This window comes from Marmota flaviventris, chromosome 1 (genome assembly GCF_047511675.1).
Source record: "Marmota flaviventris isolate mMarFla1 chromosome 1, mMarFla1.hap1, whole genome shotgun sequence".
Taxonomy (NCBI): Eukaryota; Metazoa; Chordata; class Mammalia; order Rodentia; family Sciuridae; genus Marmota; species Marmota flaviventris.
Genome location: NC_092498.1, coordinates 42,356,958 through 42,378,596, shown reverse-complemented (window position 1 = coordinate 42,378,596; position 21,639 = coordinate 42,356,958). Strand labels below are relative to the sequence as shown.

At 34.6% G+C, this 21,639-nt stretch overlaps 1 protein-coding gene across 3 annotated transcripts in view; it reads right to left on the bottom strand.

Moving 5' to 3' along the window:
• Foxp2 (forkhead box P2) overlaps positions 1-21,639 on the bottom strand; it is a 554,181-nt gene that overhangs the window by 33,314 nt on the left and 499,228 nt on the right. For all 3 annotated transcript variants that reach the window (XM_071612711.1, XM_027926404.2, XM_027926406.2), the window contains 7 exons: positions 16,994-17,207; positions 15,148-15,252; positions 7,648-7,735; positions 5,950-6,033; positions 1,657-1,858; positions 491-567; positions 250-351 (listed from right to left, as the gene is read on the bottom strand). In XM_071612711.1, coding sequence (XP_071468812.1) covers positions 250-351; positions 491-567; positions 1,657-1,858; positions 5,950-6,033; positions 7,648-7,735; positions 15,148-15,252; positions 16,994-17,207 — 872 coding nt within the window. The remainder of the gene's footprint in view (positions 1-249; positions 352-490; positions 568-1,656; positions 1,859-5,949; positions 6,034-7,647; positions 7,736-15,147; positions 15,253-16,993; positions 17,208-21,639) is intronic.

The window sequence follows — 21,639 nt, the reverse complement described above, 5'->3', positions numbered from 1 at the left end:
AATTAGTGTGTCAGGCCCTCGTTTCTCTGCCAAGCCTCAGCTATTAATTGCACCAAATTAGAAAACTATATCAGAGGCAAAATTATTCTTTCACTTGTCATTTTGAGAGAGGGAATTCATTCCATTCAAGAGGCAGGTTAAAAAGAGGGGAAGCAGATACTAATCTGCTTATGTCATGTAAATAAATGTTCCTTGTGCTATCTGTAAGGAACTGTGTGAGGCGTCTTAAAACTGCTGGAAAGTAGTTACCTTCCAAGTTGCTGCATTACGCCTGAAGTAAGCAAATGTCCGTGTAAACCAGCTGTAAATTTCATTAAGTGTTAACTGCCTGTCAGATGACTCCATGATAGCCTGAAATGAGACAAGATACATAGTGACATAAAATAATGGTTTACTAACTAGACTAGATGACACTTTCTCATCCAAGCCTTACTTTAAGCATTAATGAATTTTAATTTAATCAGGCAAAGTTAATTTTCCCTCTACTTACCTGCCTTATGAGAGTTGCATAAGTAAATGGAGGTCTGACATCTGCATTCTTATAAAATTCATAGTTGGGGGCAATCTCTATGAAAATAAAAACTAGGCGTTAATTCTGCTAATAACTCACATCATATATAATTGATTTTTCATATTTTCCCCTAATATTGGTAAAGCGATTCAGGGAGGAAGCCACTGACTAGTGAAGGCACAAAGCATGACAGTGGAATTGAATTATATGGAAAAGGCCATTTCTGACGCGAAGTGCAAATGAAGCGTCCCCTAGTTGTTCTCGGTCCTTCAGGAACAGTGTGACCAGCTGGCCTGAGGATTTTTTCCAACAGCCAGGTCCTCTTTTAAGCGTGTGGTTTAGGCATGTTCTTACATGGACTTTTGCCCCCCTGCCATAATCTTTGCTTTTCTCCTCTAATACTTCTTAATGTATAACAGGATCATCCTTCAGCATCTGTGGCCATCTAACAAAGGAATCACAAACCCCCTCACAAGCTCGCCCGTGTTGGAAATAACTTCACTTTTTGTAAAAAGAGGGCTCTGGGATCATAATGGTTACAATGTGTGACTGTGATTATCCAGATGCCCCGTGGTGGGGATGGAAGCTGGGGTGGGGAGCAGGAAGAAGGGGAAGAGAGGGAGGGAAGGTGAATTTTTTGTTCCAGGCGAACTTTTCCTCTCAGGATGCTTCTTAAGCAAAGTAGCTCACAGGCCTTAGGAGCGGTGGCAGGATTTCCCGTGGACAGCACCCTGATAAAGACTGATTCCTGTAAAGCCCCAACAGTCTTGCATAAAGCAACGGTGCTTCATACATGTCCTTTTAAAGGGCTCTTCTCATACTGCATCACTCGCAGATGCTGGATGGCCCTCGGAGATCAAAGGATCTCATTGAATTGAGGTGATAATATGGGGCTATCCCCAACAACACATCTCTCAATGTCTCTAATGGGGAGAGCTTTCTCTCCTGAACAACCATTCAGAACAGTTCATCATGATGTGCTTAGGGAATCGCCCCTATTCGCATTTACCAAGAATAAAACAATTATCACTCCATAAATCATGACTTGCGTTTCCATGTGCTCTGGAATGGCTCATGTACAGTTGCTTCAGCTACAGTTTTCCTCTCCCAAAGTAAAAGCGCTCTACTGAGCATTCATATCCTACCTGATGACATGGGAATGTTGTATTTGTCTGAATGTCGCCTTCGTATGGCTCCCACATTGGGCACACTGGCTGGGGTGATTACTGAGGGTCCCTGGGTAATCGGGGTGACTGGGGCCGTTGGTGTGGTAGGGGTTTGAGGTAAGCTCTGTGGGGATGTCTCCAACATGTTCTTCGACATGGTGACACTAGACACCAGATTTAGCTGCAAAGGCCCAAGAGAAGGGCAGGAAAAAGGTAGAGACAAGAGAAAAAGACTTAAAAAGGTTTGACAAATGAGAGTGGATTCACTTCTACAGCTGTGTTGCCACTAATAAGCTGCAAAAGGAAGCAGCCAATCTCAACTAATTACAGGATGAAATTGTATCATAAGAACTCTAATTAGAGGATGCTGTTAGAGGTTATCTAATAATCTACTGCAATGTTACTTAGGACTAACTCCTTCTTGTCCTACCAGACTTCAGCGAAAGTATATTTCCTTAAATAAGAGCCAGTTGCTGATTATTGACTGCCCCTGTTGTTAAACAGGTCTATCCCCTAGTGGAGCAACAACAACAGCAATAATGAAGGATGCAATGTTTTTAACGAATAGGACTTAAAGTAAGTTGCTATTCTGTTGCTGCCAGAATTTTTTTTTTTTTCCATAGTCCCAAATCTCAGCTGAGAGGCTCCAGCCAGCTGGAAAATTTTACACTGACCTTTAGTCTCCTTGCTAATTTGGTGGAATGGTAATGACATTACTACATATTCAAACAAAATTGTCTTAATTGCAAATTAGCCGGAGGAGGCTGAAAATTTTCAAATTAAATCTGATTGGAGATGGAGAGAGGGAAATGGAATTTCCTCACTAACAATCATTTGTGGCATGTGTTAACAAATATAATGAAATGTCAAGTTTGCCAATTCCTCTGGAAGTATCATTTTCAATTTATGATTACAGTGTCACTTAATGCTGATGTACCCTGGAAAGTGGGTGTCAGGGTAGAAAAAAGGAAAAAGGTGAGAATGTATGCAAGCTGTTTAACAGTGTGCCCTTCATTACTCCCCTCAGAAAGGCCCTGTTCTTCATTATCAAAAAACTCATATCACCTCTGTCATATTTACCACACATCTTTTGTCATAAATAGCATCCAATTAGCAAAATTTTTACGCAGGGCAGCACAGAAGATTTCTCCCATATATCCAAATGGTGTTCATAAGAGGTAATCTACAGGCCTTTTCATTTTATACAGGAATCTATATGACCAAGCAAGAACACTAATTTTAATTGTTTTGCTTCTCCATAAAGTAACTGCTGAGTGGCTAAATAGAGAATATTCAGCTTTTGTATATAATTTAGTAACACCTGCCTTTTAAAATCCCAAATACACTTCTTAAGATAAACCTTTTTTTAATGGGGAGAAAATGATGTGTACAGCATTGATTGATCTTTCTTTGTGGATTTGTTTTACACATTTAGTCAGTAGAGAGATTTGTTAGGGAAACAAAAATTAACATATGCCAGCTAATTGTTCTTCTTTCTTGGGCAGCAGCCAGAGGAAGCACATTAGCAGTCTAATAATAACGACTGGCACCCTGAAGGCATCCCCAAGTGCATCTGTTCCCAATAAACCACAAACTGTTATTCTGTTCGTACTCTAAGCCAGCAGACTGGGCTGGGAATTCTTTGTTACGCACATAAATAAAAGCTGAGATAATGCTACTAAATGCTGCATTTAATACATTTACAAAGCACTGGTGTAAGCTTCCCTAGGATGTACCACAGTACCTCTGCATAGTTTGAGAAATGCAGAAAGATTCAAATTCATCTGGGTGTGATGTTTCTAAAGATATTTTAAAATAACACCAAGACATACACTTCATAATGTTACAGTTAGATCACATCAGCAGCATTACACATCTGTATGTTAAAAATACAAAGAGGAGAAAACAAAAACAAACAAAAAAAAGTTTCCCATACATTTAAAAAGCAAAAATCCAAACCTCAGCTGGATGATTACACATTCACTCTTAGAATTGTAAACCAGAATAAAATGGACATACAGAAGCCAGAAAAATACCAAACTGCAGACCAATGAGATATCCATCTTGATGAATACTTGACAGGACCCTACATTTTATGAGCACATTAAAAGTTATCAAAACAGGAGAAGTACATCTTTTCCTATGCAAACTAGTCATGTTTACAATGTTATGGTAACTTATTCTGCATCCTGTAATAATAAGCACACCATGTTTGTAGGCGTGCAATCACTAACTGATAAAATAGAATTTATTATTAACTAAAGGCAAGCATGTAAAAGCCAGGATGAGCACTTAGCTACCTTGGCTCATCTGAATATAGTCAAGGTTGGGTGAAACTCATTATTCAGGACTCGCAGCCTTGATAACTTTGATTTTCATCCATCCATAGCATGGCCAAAAGGTACCATTTAATGAAGTACCATTCAGAGAGTAAATGGGGTCATATAATAGACAGTGCGGTTGCACCTTGTGTTCATGTACTGATAGCTGTTAAGGGTGCAGTGATGAACCAACAGAGCTCATTTCTCCTTGGTAATAAATTCATGCTATTAATATTTATCAAATGTGTGGGCCGTCTCAACTGAGCCACTGCACATGAGACCATAAATCTCTACTATCATATCAATTTTGAAGCTTCTTTTGTACAGTGTATAAATTTTAGGGTTTTTTTTGAGGGGTGTGAGTATTGACCACTCTTCTTTCAAACCAATTTGAGGCCAGTAGTACAGTTTCCCACTTCAGATATCGCTAGTTCCAAAGGGAACTTTAAACTGTGGTTTCATTTTAAATCGCTCATCTAAGATTCTGTATTAATTGCCCACCATCAAACGCAATTAGCAATTCTTTCATGTGTGGTTTATGTAATGTAATACTTCAATTACATTATTCATTCAGGTTCTGTTTTGGATTATAGGCTGAAAATTCTTTATTAGTGTAGATGTAACCATGCTGCTGGAGTTTTTAAAAATTTACTGATTGAATAATTAATTGGAAAAGAACAAGCTGCAGATTCCTGATGGATTTATGAGACAATTATTCTGTCTTGTGATTATCTACATTATACTATAGAAGGAATGAGGAGGGAAAATCTTATTGAAAAGAAAGTTATATATACAGATTAAAAATTCTCAAGTTTTTTTTTATTAAAAAACACAAACATTCTAAAATTAAAAAATTGTATGTCAGATATAAAAAGGCATGTCTCTTGCTTTCTATGAAGTATGTGTTTACAGAGCCCTACAGATAAATATAGTACAAAGGAAAGGCTTTGCAGAAATACCTTAGCAGAGTTTAATCAAATACAGCCTCTATGCAACAAGATAATTTTGAATAATATTAATTGGTGAGACATATTGAGACACCAGGAGAAAATCAGACAATACACTCTGTCTTCTGTCACCTTCCCCAATACAAAACCAAATGTCCTTTTTCACAAAAACAGAGGAAGAAGCAAGGCTGGCAATCGCTAATCATCAGGCTATACAGGGGCCTTATTAAAAAGTATCCTACAAACTTTCATTAAACTAGAGTTACCCAGTTGATTACTCTAAGTTTCTGTGCAAACATTAGCTGGGTGAGATAACAAAGTATATTCTTTTCCACAGTCTGTGTATCTGACTATATTATCAGGTGGAGCTTAAACCTCATATATTCTTGAAGGAAACTGCAGTTTTTATTTTCCATAATCACCCATTTCCCTTTTGTGATGAGCTCTCTGAATTAACATTACGTATAATATACAGTAAAGCATATCAATATGTGAAATACATCTTAACTGAAATAACCACCAAAGAAATAGGACAAAATTGACCGTAAAAGTACCATGACACTTTGACAAAATATTTGATAAAAAAAGTCTATTTATATGTATCTTATGATTGATCTAAGTCTTTGTCGGCACACCACATACCTTCCTATTTATGATTGGTACTGTTACTGCTTTTCAGGTGGCTCAAAGTGGATTTCCTTTTAATATCTGTAAACCTATCACAGAAAGATATTCTCTCTGGCTCCAGCCTCAAGGCAGTGATTTGAGCACTGATAGGTGTACTTTGTTTAGTGTCACCCATGGTGTAGATTGGATAGATTTTGTAAAAGATAGCATTACTTTAAAAGAAACATACAATTTGACAAGAGATTGCATTTTACTTTCATTTTATTGCCATATTTTTCATCACACTCATTGTTTTCTAACTGTCACTAAATTGTTCATTTTCTTAGTCTGTTACCTCGGTAGAGCTATTTACTGTTTATAAAGCAATATGCACTTACAGGTTTGGGAGATGGTTTGGGCTCTGAGGGTCGCATGTGCAAGTGGGTCATCATTGCTTGAAGACGTTCCCGTTCTTTAGAAAGCTGTTAAGAAAGAGTGAGATCAGAAGCATTTTAGAAATGACTGATACAGCTATTTTATTGCAGTGATACATCTTATCATTGAGCTTGTCTCAGAGTAATGATTCCTGCATATAAAAGTCTGTGTCAGTAGGAACTTATCTAGGAGGAAATGCAACTTTAGCTATGGAGGGGGGGGGAAACTTTTATAGCTTTCCTTATGTTAAAAGGTCAGAGAAAACAAATAACACTTCATCTTTTTGTCAATAAGAGAATTGAGGTCACAGTTGCCTCGACAGTAACAAGTTACCGAAACCATAAATTAGAAGGCCCATGGTGTCTCTTTAAAGTCCTGTGGACACTGTTAGCAATGGACTAATGCCAACAGCTGTGAAGGGGTGAAGGGTTCTCAAAGCGAAGTGCCTGCCAGGATTGTCTACACACTTCATGCATTCCCACTGAGGTCCAGTTAGTGCCCCCTGCAATCTGCCATCATCAATCTAATTCAATAGAGTGACAGAGACCAGGCAGTGTGAAACGCTGAACTCTGCCACGGAGTCGGCATCTACACTTGCACTGGGTCTCATTACAACTGACGGACCTTACTTTTCCATCAGTCAGACACGGCAGAAAAAAAAAAGAGAGAGAGGCGTAATTGGTCACACTGCAGACTATCATCAGCTGAACTCTTATGTTTTATCCACCTTTCATAAATGGTAAACAGGTTTACAAAAAGCTTTTTATATTACAACAGTGATGATGCCTTTTATGTGTCCTTGATAATTTTACAACTCACAAGAAAATATTTTTTAGTTTTTTTTTTTCTGGAAGAAACCAACAATACTGAGTTTGAAACAATTTAAGAAGTAGTGAAGAGTGAGGAAAAAATGCCTGTTTAATTAGATCAAAGTATTAGTTTGAGAAAAAAATAATCTTTATGATACAATATTAGAGGAAGTCTTGAAGGGTTTATAAAATATAACCAAAGTGAGATATAATTATTTTCTGATCAGTTTTGAAAATTCTCTTTATTTTTGGCCAAATTCTGTTTCAATATTAACAGAAAAAGTTTTTAAACATAAAACGGCTGCATTTACATAATTTATTTATTACCTCTGTGATATACATCATTATTCTAGACAAATAGTGAGAATTTTTGTAAGTTTTAAAATTACAAATACATTTGAAACAGAAAGGAAGTTCTCTTTCAGGGCGTGACAGACATAAAACTTTGAAGGCTAGTTTTTTGCTAAAATATAAAATCCTCGGGGAGGGGAATGGGAATCAAGATGAATTCATGGAAAAACCATCTTTGTAATATAATCCTACCTTGTTGGGGATTTGGTCCAAACTGTATGAGCTAAAACATAAATCTGACAGTTTTGAAATAGCCAAATGTAGAGAATGTGGCCTAAAGGTTATACAGGCCTAAGTGATAATTACTTCGTAGTATAGCAATCCATCCTGAGTTATCAGTTCTTGCCATTGTAAAAAACAACCTGAAATTCCACATTTCTCAATCAGTCACTGTTTCTGAGATAATTAGATGTAGCCTACAAGACCCGGCATCTGTTCAGTACTTGAATGAACACACCAGGATTCTGAGAAAGAAGTCCATTAAGTGAGCATTTGACAAACCTGTATTTCTAGCTGTTGTACCACCTGCATTTGCACTCGACATTGGGCAGTGCTTCGGTCATCCAATGCATGTTCATTGTTAAGGTGCCTATGCAAACACAAGACACAAAACAGTACATCATATGATGCCTTCCTTAGCGGTATATGCTTCTCTTAAAAGGCACTATGTCACTACGTTGAACTCATATGTTCCTCTGTGGTGGGAAAGTGGAATGCCTTGAAACTACAGAAGAAAAAGTTCAACATACTCATACATTTAGTGAAATTATGCAATACAATATTGAAACTCTTCAAGTGGTTGAAAATGTCATTGTCCCTAAGCTCATCTGTTATCATGATATATTTCCTCAAACCCTTTATAGATAACAGTAGAAATCATCACATGTATTTCGTATACTTATGCAAATTTTGTTAGAAAGGATACCATATAAATAAACCAACAGTAATTCTCAAGAGAACAAATGCAATTATCTATTCCATTGTTGATAAAAGTGTTGTTCCTATTATGTTTTTTAGTGAGCAACATGGTATTTCACCAGGATGTGATGGTGAGTTACGTCAGGATGGCATCTAACGGAAACACTGATACGCTGAAAGATAGTTTGTTGTTATTAATAAGTAAAGTATATTGAAAATTCTGATAATCAGAATTATAAGATTAATATCCCATGTCTAGAGTCTTAATTGGGAGACATCTATTCTAACTTACACAAAACAGTGAAAGTTGATCCTAATGATCTTACTCTAATCTTGAATATTTATTAATCTATTGTTGATATTATTATTACACTACAACTCAGTGTATAAAAAGTCTCTTTAATGAAAGGCATGTTAACAAACCAAAAGCAATTTAGTAGAGTAGCATCTCCAATGAACACAAAGAGACTCAACAATATGTACTTTGTAATTTGAAATATATAATTTATATGATTACTTCCCAGATTAAAACAGTAAGCTTCATGTAATTCAATGTCTTTTGGTGTGTTTATTTTAACAAGAAGTGAACTAAGGCAGCAATTTGAGATGTTCTCATCAATGCACTGAACAGCATATCTAACAAAATATTCACGAATCTAAGAATTCACTTATTTACCCACATGAGCTCAAGTATCATTTAGAATGATAGGGTCCAAAAAGTTCATTATAGTATTGAGTATAATCAACAAATACATTTTGTGCTCAAATTATTTATCTACATATCTTGAAGTTAATAATGAAACAGAAATATGTAGACATACATATATTTAATATATATGAAGAAGAATTTAAAGAGGTTTTTCTGAGAAATAACTAATTTATGAATAAGCAGGCTTATTTGTCAGCAGATCTAGGTTCAGTAATTATAAACCTTTGCTCCTTTCTTTCCCATACCTGGAAAAATTAGACAAGTTTGTTTTAATATCCCCTCATTGATCATAACAACAAAACCTCCCTGTTTCTCAGCATAATTGTCAGTCTTGGTTGAAGAGAAACTGTGAACCAAAATAGCGAGGTGGAACAGGTCAAGCTGGAGTTGTGTGGCTAGAGCTCAAGAGAGGCACTTCCCCTCCACCTGTCTGCTCTAAGCTCCGCTCTGGCAGGTTCTGTTATGAATCTAATTGCAAAGAGAACTAAAATTCACTGGTACTCTCAAAAGAAGGAATGGAATGTTAAAGTCAACCAGAGGTTAGCTCATGGTATAAAGTGCAACTAATTCCTAACTCAGAAGACAAGATGTAAAAATTGTTTTTCAGAATTTTTATCTCTAAACTTTTAATGAACAATGAGACAATTTCCTAACAATGTAATATAATAACCAGTTGTATTCTTAAGGTTGAATATTGTTGTATTTTTTAAAGAATTTTTTCACTATGCTTCTCTTGGGGAACACACATAATTTATCCCACAATCAGTCTAAAGAATGCATATTTTAAAAACTGCCTCAGCTATAAACAAAGATTAGGGTATAAATAGAACAAACAGGATAAGAAGATCCAGTTTCACAAAAAAAGGTATATTCAGCCTAACATGTTTATTTTTGCATGAAATCACTTTTTAAAAAGGTTTTTTACACTTGTTTACTTCTGAGTGATAATCATTATCTTATATTTAAAGAACCAAAAAAAAAAAAAAGTACAAAATGTTTGCATTATATACTTGGGTCTTAGAGACCTATTCAATTTATCTATGCAGCTTTTATTAGAATAGAGACTGTAGACTACAATAATAGTCAATGAGGTTTTGTCTTGATTGAATTTTTCAGTGGAACACAAAAGAACCTTGCCATTAAAATAGTCCTTTATTCTCCTGTATGAAGGCGAAAGGTTTTTAAAGTGTTGTGATGTTCAGTAATGAGCCTCTATCTAAATTATCATTGGTGACAAACTCACAAAGCACTTTTCGAGGACACATAGTTATGAAATGCCAGAGCTGCCACTTTCTTTCCTGTAATTATAGGCTAGCTTGCAGCCCTTCAATGATCATTTATAGAACAGCCTCCAGTGGATTACTGAGAACTTGAAAAACACATACATACCTCTGCCACATCTCCCTTCTCCTTTCCTCGCTATTGTTTACCAGTGATATGTAAAATAATAGTGCCTATTCATTCCCCCTACTTAATTATGCCAATCAAAGTACAGAAATAGTGTCGGATATAAATACAATGTAATAAGACTAAATAAATAGGCTAAGTATTAACATTAAATTATGAATTTATGTATTTATGACTATTTTGTGCCCAGATTATTCTCTTTTATGTTTTTATAACTATCTCAGGTACTACATATTGCTGTTCAAAAATTCTCTATGATTTATAAATCAAGAATGAGATAATACTGAAAAATGAGAGGATTGGTGGATTTTCTCAGTCAGTGCCTAATTGCTGTTTCAAAATGCATATGCAAAGGGACATTTCATTAATCATTTAATCATGTCCCTTGCAGGAAGTTGGAACTAATGTTGCAAATACCCTTTTCATATGAATGCTCCATAATACTATCTTATGCATTTGATATATTGCCTATGTCATAAATTATGGCTGCTTCAAAAGGACCAAGTGGGGTTGCTATCCCTGAAGATGCTTGTTACAAAACCTTTATTAAGTTTCTTTTCTTTTCTTTTTTTTTTTTTTTACTTATTGCTAGTTCTATTTCACAGCTTCATACTAGCCAACAATAATACTCTTTCTGATGGCAAAGGTCTGTAAATTACCCATGCAATCACTAACACCATTTCACAGGCCTGTTCTACTTCTACTGGTCTGCTAACAAGGCGATTACACACAAATTACTGAATGCCTATGAAATATTTAAATGCATTCTACTCTACTATGCATTAATAAGAGCAAAGCAAGCTCTGGAATTCTGGTTAGCTCCAGTCCCTAATGTCCCCTAATGAGCCTCTTACCGAGACTGCAGTTCAAACAGAGAGGTGAAGAAAAAATGCAAAGGGGGCCTTCAGAAAGGCAGCACTGAACAAACATCGTGTGAGCCAGTTCTAATTTATGGGTCACTTTATAGGTATATTGATTTTTGTTTTCAAAATGGAATAAATGATGTGGTCGACTGACGTTCTTTCAGAACTGCATTGAACCTGCGTGCTAGGTAGGTAGTGTGAACTAGGAAAAAACGTAAATAGGCAGAAGTCTTTCTAAAAACAATTAAGTGAGCATTTCAGGAAGACAAAAAGTAGGAAAGGATCCTTCCAATTTATTTGGTGCACAATTCTCTTTAATGAAGCTATTATGGTTATGAATGCACATGGTAACTTCAATTATATACATTCCAGATTAGCAATTCAATTTTATCCTCTAGATTTTTCAAATTCATTTAAAGTTATAGCATTCTATAAGCTAAAAAGGGATCAGATTTAAATCCAAGTATGTCAGAGACTGTTTTAACAAAATGTTTCACTTGCATATCACTGGTGTTTGATTTATTTTGCATCAAGCTTTTTATGTTTAAACACTGACAGGAGTTTAAATACAAAATGTTAGCTGTCACTATTCATTTAGCTGATTATGTGAGATGCCTTAGTTTTGAGAGATGGGGGCACTGTCACCAAAAGAAACAACATTCTGACAAGTTCAAAGAATGCCTTCTTGAGGTCATAATTTTGTAGCCATGCTGCCTAGTCAAAGACAAAGAAATAGACAATACACACTAAGTAAGAGCATAATTTTTTAGAGTAGTCAGATGTAAGAAAAATGAAAACAAATTTCTGTTAAATAAACTATTCTGTTTTCACTGCCTTTTCTACCGGTCTTTATATAGTATCATGCTTTAAACATTTAACTTGGAAAAAATTCATTCATGTTCATCAACTAATTAACATCTTTACTATACTGATATTTATATAGATGTTTTTATGGACACTACCCCTTCTGCTTTTCTTAAAAGAGTATTTTCCATCTTTGAATCTCAGATCATGTTTTGTTTGCTGGCGTCTGCACATGCAGCTTCAAGAACACTTGTCTGCTAACTGGAATGCTATATTGTAAACCTTTTGGCTCAAGCTCTGAAAGTCAATCCATCTACATTCAAGCTGACTTAGGTCCAATGGAATGATAATTAATTTTGCAGGCAAACTACACTAAAATTTTGTCAGACATTATTACACTTTGACATTTATAAGACAGTAATGAAGAAGTAGTATTAAGTGCTTTTAGTGATGTAGTGAGATCCTCAATTACTGGTCAGAAAACTGGTTAGCTTCTATCAACACCTACTTTATAGTAAAGTTCGAAATTTTTCCTAAATGTTTTTAGCTTGGACTTATTTCTTCATCGTTTATTTTCTGTTTTTGTTTTATTACTATAAATAATCACTTCTATCTCAATCTTAATTTTTTATTCAATAGAAAAGAATACCTCAATAGCTTTATGAGAATACATGTAGGTTCATCCTAGGTATATACTACCTAATAATAAGAATGACTATATGTACATGTATGACTATTTTATACATGCTTATGTATAAAACCCCTTATATCTGACATAAGCAACTATCTGTCTATCTTTGGTGCTAGGCAAAAATAGATGCTACAGTTTGGAGGTGTAAAGTGAGAAAGGGAATTTGAGAATATTACTATATTTTCTGATGTCCTTTGTTATGTAACATATGTAGGCTAAGCAGAGATAATGGATTGTTTCCTTTTTTTCCCCAAAAAACCAATGGATAAGTTGTCTAATATCAAATTAAAGCTGAAGCTGTAAATTTTATCTTTTAGTGCATTTTAAAACCAATTCACTTCATAACATGTCTTAAAAACCTTTATAGTAGACTCTGGATATACAAGTTTGTGAGAATGATGAACAGGGAAACTGGGTCCTAAAGACCTTTCCAGGTTTTTGACTTGCCTGCCACCTAACCCCACCCCCCCAAACTCAACTCTCTCCTTTATGACAAAAGAAAAGCAGAGTCTTCTGAGGAAATGTGAGCAGGTGAGGACAACTCCATTTCACATCACACACAGTTACTGAAGAAGAGAAGTTCATTCAATTATAAAATGCATTGTTTTATTTCTCCTTAGTTTTTCACATCTTTAAGGAAAAGACAGTGCCAATGTGAAAAAAAAACATGTCTAATTAATATTTTATTTCAGTACAATAGCCTGACATTAGTTCTGATAACAGAATTTATCACAGATCTTTGAATTAGAAAATCTAAGGCATATCATAACAAAATGGACTAAAAGAAAGACCTTAAAATCTACTGTCATTAGTCCTGTCATCCCTGTAAAGTTAATGGGTTGGAAAAATGGTCAGTCTTTGAAACCAAAGTTGATATTTAATTGAGAGGAAATGCTTTTTTAATTGTAATTTCTTCAGTTTTTCTTAAAAAAAAATAAAAATCCTGGCATGAGTATGAAAAAGAAACACAGAAGATAAAATGAGAGTTCATATTTGTCTGCTTGTTAGTAATAAAAATGATAAATATTTGAGATCAATAAAATTGTTCCTCTCCATGTGTCACAAAGCAAATCATAGTGCAGGAAAGATATATATATATATATATATATATATTTTTTTTTCCCTCAAGATGTATGTTTAAAATTTTTCAGAAAGAACTATTTGGAGCCCCTTTCCCAAGTAGGTCATTATATAGCTTAAGTTGGCATTCCTAAGAAATAATAGCAATAGTCCTTAAATAATCTCAATGAGAACCAATAATACATTGATAAGGACTGATATATTAAAAAGAAGAAATGTGAGATTAGTTTTTAAAATAATTTACACCCCTATATTCCATCTTTGACAATTTCTTTTTAAGGAGGAAAAAACTTAAAATCACCTAACATTTGTAAACATTCTCTTTGCTTAGAATAGTACAATGAGCTTCATGCACAACAAAATGGCAGCTCACCACTGTCTTGGTATATAAGAAGTGCAAATTTTCATTTATGGCCATTTACAAAGAGCCATTATGGTATATGAAGCAAATTTTCTCTTAATTGGTCAGAAACGATGAAAGGTTAAAAAATCTTTGTGGAAGTCTGACTGTAATTCAGTATAAAGTTATTATGATGCCAAGTACTTGTGCCTTGTTGTTAAGGTGCTTTTCTCTATACTCTGTAGTCCGTCTACCATTTGTAAACACATCTTTTTGATGTTTCTGCCAACATCCTGGCAACAAAGCAGTGCAATTTCAAATGAGCTAATTAACTTAATTGTTGATGAAGCATGAAACAGTTCATTCACCCTGTTAGCTGCACCATGACAACATAAGAGTCTCAGCCTGTGAAGTTACTCATCTCCATAAACCTATCTGTAGCTCTCCGTTTAGATCTCTCATATAGGAGAATCATGCATTGAAAATGCTTTATAAAAGATAAATATTCTCATTTGAAGAAGACCCCTTAAGGATTTTTTTTAAAAAAACAAAATTTGATTGTATTAAGAAGTTAAGCACACACAAAATTTTGATTCTAAGCTAGAAAGGCCATGTAAACTATAATACAAATACATAGCCACATATGTTTCTTTATATTTCTGAGGGCAAAAAGTAACGATGCAAATGAAATGTAGTTATTTCTTTAGATTTTAGACACCATTAACTTTCATTTTTTTAAATTCTCGTTCTTAAATATCATTCTTCAAAGTAGGGAATATAAAATCTGTGGCTAAACAAATAAACCTGCAAAATATGCTATTTATTTAATCATAGAAAGATTTTATGACTAGGCACATATTAACTTGAATTTTCACTAGAAATGGAAAATGTAAGAGAATCCTATCTACATCCAGGTCTCCTACTTTAATACTAGGCTAATATTTTCCATTCATTCAAAAATCTTACTGAATGGCCTATAAGATATTTTCATAAAAGATGAAGATGAGGTGGGGTCCCCCCTTAGACTGACTTTGCCAATCCACTTGTTGGAACACACACACAGAAAACTTGACATGTCTTAGGATAGATCTTTTCATTCCTCTCTCTTCTTTTGTTCATTTATAACAACATACCTGGAACTCCCATATAATCCACACCGCCCTCCCCACCAGAAGAGTTAAAAACCTACTTTAAAAATTGTCCAAAATCTTCACAAATGCTTTCACAGCCTGGCCATTTGCAAACTCCATGGCCGTAGAGAGTGTGAGAGGCCCCAGTCTCCTCATGTGACGAGCTGTAGCAAAAGAATAGGACGTCAGATTCATCTCAAAAAGCCATAATCGTTGCAGGCTGCTAGCGCCTGTCAGGTTACGATCAGTGACAAACAGGTCAAAACAGGTCAATTCAGCTCAGAGCAGTCAGAAAAATTTAATCGTTCTATTGAATAGTTCAACTGCCAAGGCTAGATGATGTTCCAATTAGAGGAGAAATAGAGCCAAAGATGACTGTTAATAAAGGATGAAAAACTAAGAGGACTGTATAATATCATATGCTAATCTTGCCATATGACCTTAGTATAACATTTTACCTCTAAATACAAAAAAAAAATATTCTTATATGTTCAAATGGAAAAATTTATTTTCAAGAAAGCAATCAGAGAGTCATAAGATTTTTCAAATGCTCCTTTTCAAAAGACAGAAACCTTTAGGATAATTTAAATTGCTTAATATTTATGTGTGAACCATATATAATCCTACACTTGATTTGAAAAACTTGTACTATGGAACAGTATTTGTTAGCTATATCCTTATATGATTATTGCAGACTTTTGATAAGTGAGTATTATATCTGATGAAGAGATCCTAGAGAAATGAACCAACTTCTGAAGTATGTAATCATCAAATTAATCTCAATTAAAACAACAGCATGAAAGCATTCAGAGGCATACCATTTTATAATGATAAAAGCTAACACGAAAAATTTTCCATGATACTTAAATTAAGACCAGCAACTTCACACCAAATTATAGATTCTATTTTTAAATTATGCTGTAATTAAATATACATTTCTTTGAAAAAAAGAAGTTTTATGACAGAATTTGTTGCAGCAAGGACGATACATTCATATTACATAACAGAATAACATTAATCCACCACACTTACATGACGCTTGCAACTATATATGAGCTTAAGTCACTCCCTAACGAAATCCCATATTGAGTTTTCTTCACTTAAAAGGAGACTTTTTCATTTTGAGCAATATTTTAACTTATGTACTTATGTAAATCACTTGAAAGGACATGATTAGTGATATGCCTGAATAAATAGATGGATCAAACTACTTGTATGCTCCCTTTACAAAAACAGATTTTACATACCTAAAATAAAACACTCAGTCAAAAAATTATCTAACATACACTTATTTAACATTGTTAATTGAAGGCAAATAACTTTTCTTTATGATGTTTAGTTGAATTTATTCAGAAAATTACCAAACATCCATTTTTATGTATTTACAAATTCCAGTACACCACAAGTATAAAAAACGGCAAACTACATTTTCTGCCTTCTGGTTTATTAGGCTTGTGCTCATATATTTGTATAAATATATTCTCTAATTTCTAAGTACATGTTTAAAACCTATATTAAGGGGGATGAGTATGTATGCAACTTTAATTATTTGAAATTAAAGAACTAGATTTTAGTTTCAAAAATGGTAAAATGTTCTTTAGCAATCAGGTTAATCACAATTTCTTAGTCACCAAATTATATTGACAGAATTCATGCCACCTGCACTTATGAAAAATTATATTTCCTCAGGTAAACTCCCCAACTACATCTATCAGAATGCTGCCTTTTGAATAGCACTTTTTAATAATAAAAAATATACATAAAATAAACAGTTTAATGATTTATTTTAACTTGTTCTATATATACTTTGTCTCTGTTAAGAACAAATCATTATTTTTAGCTTCATCAGTGGTGGAAATAAAACCTGGTGATAGGTAAATATGGAAGGCAACAAATGAGATTTACCTGTCTCTCCTTGCATTTAGAACTGAAGACTGTCCATTCACGATGGAATGATGCGTGACTGGTGGTGATGCTTTGGAAGTGGTGGAGGAGGTAGTCGAGGAGGAACTGTTGGTAGTGAGGTCTAGCCCTCCATGCTTAATGCCATTGTCTTCCATACTGTGGACTCCAGTCACTTCTTTCCATAACTGCTGAATCTCAGCAGGACTTAAGCCAGCTATAAAATAAAAGAAAGGCCCCACTAACATAACAAGGTAAAGTTTACAGGATGGGCTTGGGCTTATTCATGGATTAATGCCAACAACAAATGCGATGTTACCAGCATTGATATACAAAAAAAAAAAAAAAAGAGATCACTTTTACATCATCAGGCCCATAGTGTTTGTCTTGACTTATGAGTTATTTGCTAAAGATTACCAACTTGAAGACAGTACAGAGAATAATAGTAACGGGGATAATATCAAAGGTTAACAAGAAAAAAAATCAAAATAAAAAAAACCCTGCAAGTTTTATTTGAAAATTAAATAATTAATTCCTTATGAGTTGCTTATACTTAACTGCTTACTAGGGGAAAACTGATGGAGAACTAGATTTTAGAAGCAGCACATTTGAAAAGAAATGAAAAGAAAGCATAAATAAAGAGAGAAAGGCAATATATCAGGACAAAACAGTAAACAACCCAAAAAGAAATAGTTGACAATTATCTGGTTATTTTCTGTTTCCCAGAAAGGCAAACCATGTAACTGGATTTCATTTTGGGAGTTGAATAAACCAATGTGCTTACCCACATAGATCAATTAAGTAGACAATATCTAAACCTCTCCTTCATTTATGATTGATGGATAAAAAAAAATCAACTACTCTACACAATTATCTGGTTCAGATTATGTATATTTACCAGATTGTGAAACAATGAAAATAGAAAAGCTAAGCATAATCCTTTGATTTTTACTATAATTTTGAAATAAGTTGAGAAAATATTACTCATAATATTTGGCTTACGAAAAAGGACTTATAAGTGCTAAGTACTGTACCTTCATGTGTTTTTTTTTTTTTTTTAATATGCTTTATGCTCTTCAATCTTTACTACAAGCTAATGGAACTAGTACTTTTATTTTAACCAATTTATGGCTAAGGAAACGAAAAAAGAGAACAAGATTCAGAATATGTCCAAGGTTACAAAGCTAATCCATAGTAAAGATATGACTGTAATACCTTTGATCTTAAATATTATATTAAAAATATTAAAATAACTGCCTAAAGATGTACAAGAGGAAATGAAGCAGTAATTATAAGGACTATCATTTATTAAGCATTTACTATATTCTGAAGCTTTACACTTGCTCTCTACTTTCATAATCTCAGTTGATCTCACTGGAGGTTATGAATCGTATTTTGTAGATGAGCACAAGAAGTCTCAGAAATATTAAAAATATTGCCCCAAACTCAGTCAAATCATAACAAGAGTAGAATTCTAACCCATTACCCCTTAGCTCCAAAACCTATGCCTTTATTACTATGTACACTTATATCCAATATAAAGAAGGAAGTATCCCCACTTCCAACCCCACCCACAACAAATCACTGGGATGGTGATCAGACAAGAGATGTGTGGACAGGGTACATTGAAAGGGCAGGGGAACAAGGGCAAGGTAATAGAGGGTGCTGGTGAGGAGGGTGGACCCAGCATTTCACCCCTGCATATGGAAAAAAAAATCACCAATCTAGACATGGTGGTAAACAGTCAATAGTAACCCAAAGAATTCTCACTTTTCCAAACATAACTTCTGGCCAAATTATTCATTATGGTCGTGACCTTAAATTGCATGCCTAGCACATCTGCATACAGGTAGTTTTACCGAAGCTATTGTGTCTGTGATTCTGTTTCCTTAAGATGTTAAGACATAGCCTGAGATGAAAGAAAGGACAGGATAATTCAGTTTATAAAGTTATTTTGGTATAATTTGATTTTTTTCTATTAAAAAAGTGGGTGGCTTTACAAAGATATTTTTTTCTGTTACATAGAAATGATTTTATATAAAATATTAATTATTGCTTTAATTCTGGCTTTAACATAGCATTCTGAAACTTCCTAACTACAACTTTTTGATTACTTGTCTGTATATGATAGATGTCCTAACAGCAGAATTCCATCAGCAAATCCGTTGTCTTGATGGTGTCAGCAAACTCTTGGCTTCCTACCTGCTGCTTCTCTGCTCCACCTTCAACTCTTGCCTGGACCGCTTGTATAGCTTTCCAACTCACTTCCCACTTTTACTTTCTACGTATGAATTTGCTCTTCAATAGCAGGCAAAAATCACCTTTTTAAATGTGAATCAGATTCTATCTGTTTTCAGGCAAAGCCACCAAAGGCTTTTTATAACAATCAGAAAATAGCCCAAACAAGAGAACAAGAGAAAACAAAAACAAAACACTGTGGCCTATGACGTGGGCACTTATTATTTGGCTCTTGTCACTCTGAGACCTTCTATCATGCTCTTCATATTTAATTTAATTATTATATCAGCCTTCTGCTTCTCTAAGGCATCAAACATTTGCTCCCTTTCTAATCCTTGCCCTAGCCATCCCCCCAGCCTAGGCTACTCTTGTTGCAGATATTCCCATGGCTTTCTCCCTTCCTTTAACTTAGATAACTTGAAGAAGGTCTGAAGGCCACAGATCACCTCTTGTTGTTTATAATTTTAATTTTAATTTTTTTGAGCAGTGAAGGAGACATTTATTCTTGGGTAATAAAAGAAGAGGGAGATAAACTTGCGAAAGAACTTCCTACCCTTTTGGGATGTGGAGGTTATAGATAAAAGGTAAAAGAAATGAAGATGGAGACAGGCTAATTAATGGGAAGGAATATTCATGTCTTTTTGGTAATGGGTGGAGATTTTCTGGGAATTTGGGCACCACCTCTTTTTGCTCCTTTTATGGTTCTTTTGTCATCATCATGACAAATGTCAACTGTCACAGTGCCAGGGGATGTGTCATCTGGCATGCAGATGGGACTATAAGGAAGTGATGTTGTCAGATGGTCACTCTGGCAGCCATCTTAGATTCAATGAGTTTTGGCTAGTCCCAGAAGACAGACTTCTGGCCTTCAGGCCTTCAGGCATCTTGTCTAAACAAGACCAGGGCTGGGTAGAAGTTCAGCTATGTCACCTAGTCAGTAAAAGATTTCTTATTTTCACTTTTCATTCTGGAAAGGTACTGAAGGGCAAAGGTCTATTTTCTATAAGTTTTTCAAGATGAATTTGGGTGTTTTTTAGAGGTCCATTAGAGGAGTGAAAATTTTTCCTAGCTCATCTTAAATAAGTCTGTTTATCATCTGTTGGGAGACTTAGTTGTTCATACCCCTTAGTGACTATCATTTGTAACTTTATGGCCTTGAGCCTTTTACTTAGGAAGGAGACCAGGTGAAGATGCAAGAGGAGGAGGTGAGCTACTAGGGTGACCAAAAGGGGCAAAAAACAGGTAATGTAATGTTTGTTAGAGACTTTGTAATCATGTTTTAAATATTTTGGGCAGAGATGGCTGCAATGTGATCATGGAGCCAGGTTATTTTTTCTGAAAGCCTGCAGACTGCTTTTTTTTTTTTTTTAATGATTCCACAGGAATTTATATAAAAACAATAGAATGTGCGGGGTGTTAATTATCATTATTTCTTTGTCAATATTATTTTTAAAAGAAGTTAGGCATTTAATCCTAGAGTAAAAAGAATCCTTATAAACCATAAGCCTTTAGGACACAGAAAGGAACCCAATCTGACAGGAAATCAAATGAAGATACCCATGCTCCTGGTTACCACTAGGAAATTTAACAGCACAGGCATTTTGATAAAACTTCTATTGCAGGATCAGGTCCCAGGATCAGGCCTCTATATCACAGTGGTTGGGAAGGTCACCTTCTCTCACAAGCTTCTGACCAGTGTGTTGATACTGCCCTTCCCCACTTCATTCTTCAAGCATCCTTTCACTCCTTATCATCCTTTGTTTTGCTTTAAGAACATTTATTGCTTTCTTAAAACCATGGAGCTACTGATCAGTCCATCTGTTTATTTATCTATTTCTTGTTATCACCAGTCTCTACTAAAATTTAAGCTTTATAAAAAGAAATACATCTTATTTTACTGGCATATCCACTGTGTCTAGAACAGTCCCTGGTTTATGTCCCAAAATACTTGTTGATTTCACTGATTTTAACAGAATCCTACAATTCTCAAAGGCATGTTGATTCCCATATAGGAATTTTGAGACTATTAAAGGGCATCCTATTAATAGGAGTATTCCTACCTAGAAGACTAATACCCAAAGAATTTTGAATGGTAACTAGTTATTTCTAACACAGATTGTATGGCCACCAACATTTTATATTTCAGTTAAATGCTATGCTTTATGTTATATTTATATTATAAATTAATGGTATTTTTAATTATTTAACTTATGGACATTATTAATAACTTGATTCATGTAAGTATCACTTACCTTGTCAAAGAAGAGTTCCATGGTTCTGTTCATTTGTACTGAATGTCAGTGATGTTACCATGATCCGATATGGCAACAAGTGCTAGCTACTTAATAGGCCCTCAATAGACACATAATGAATAAATAACCTGCTCATTATCTAAATACTGTTTCTTAATT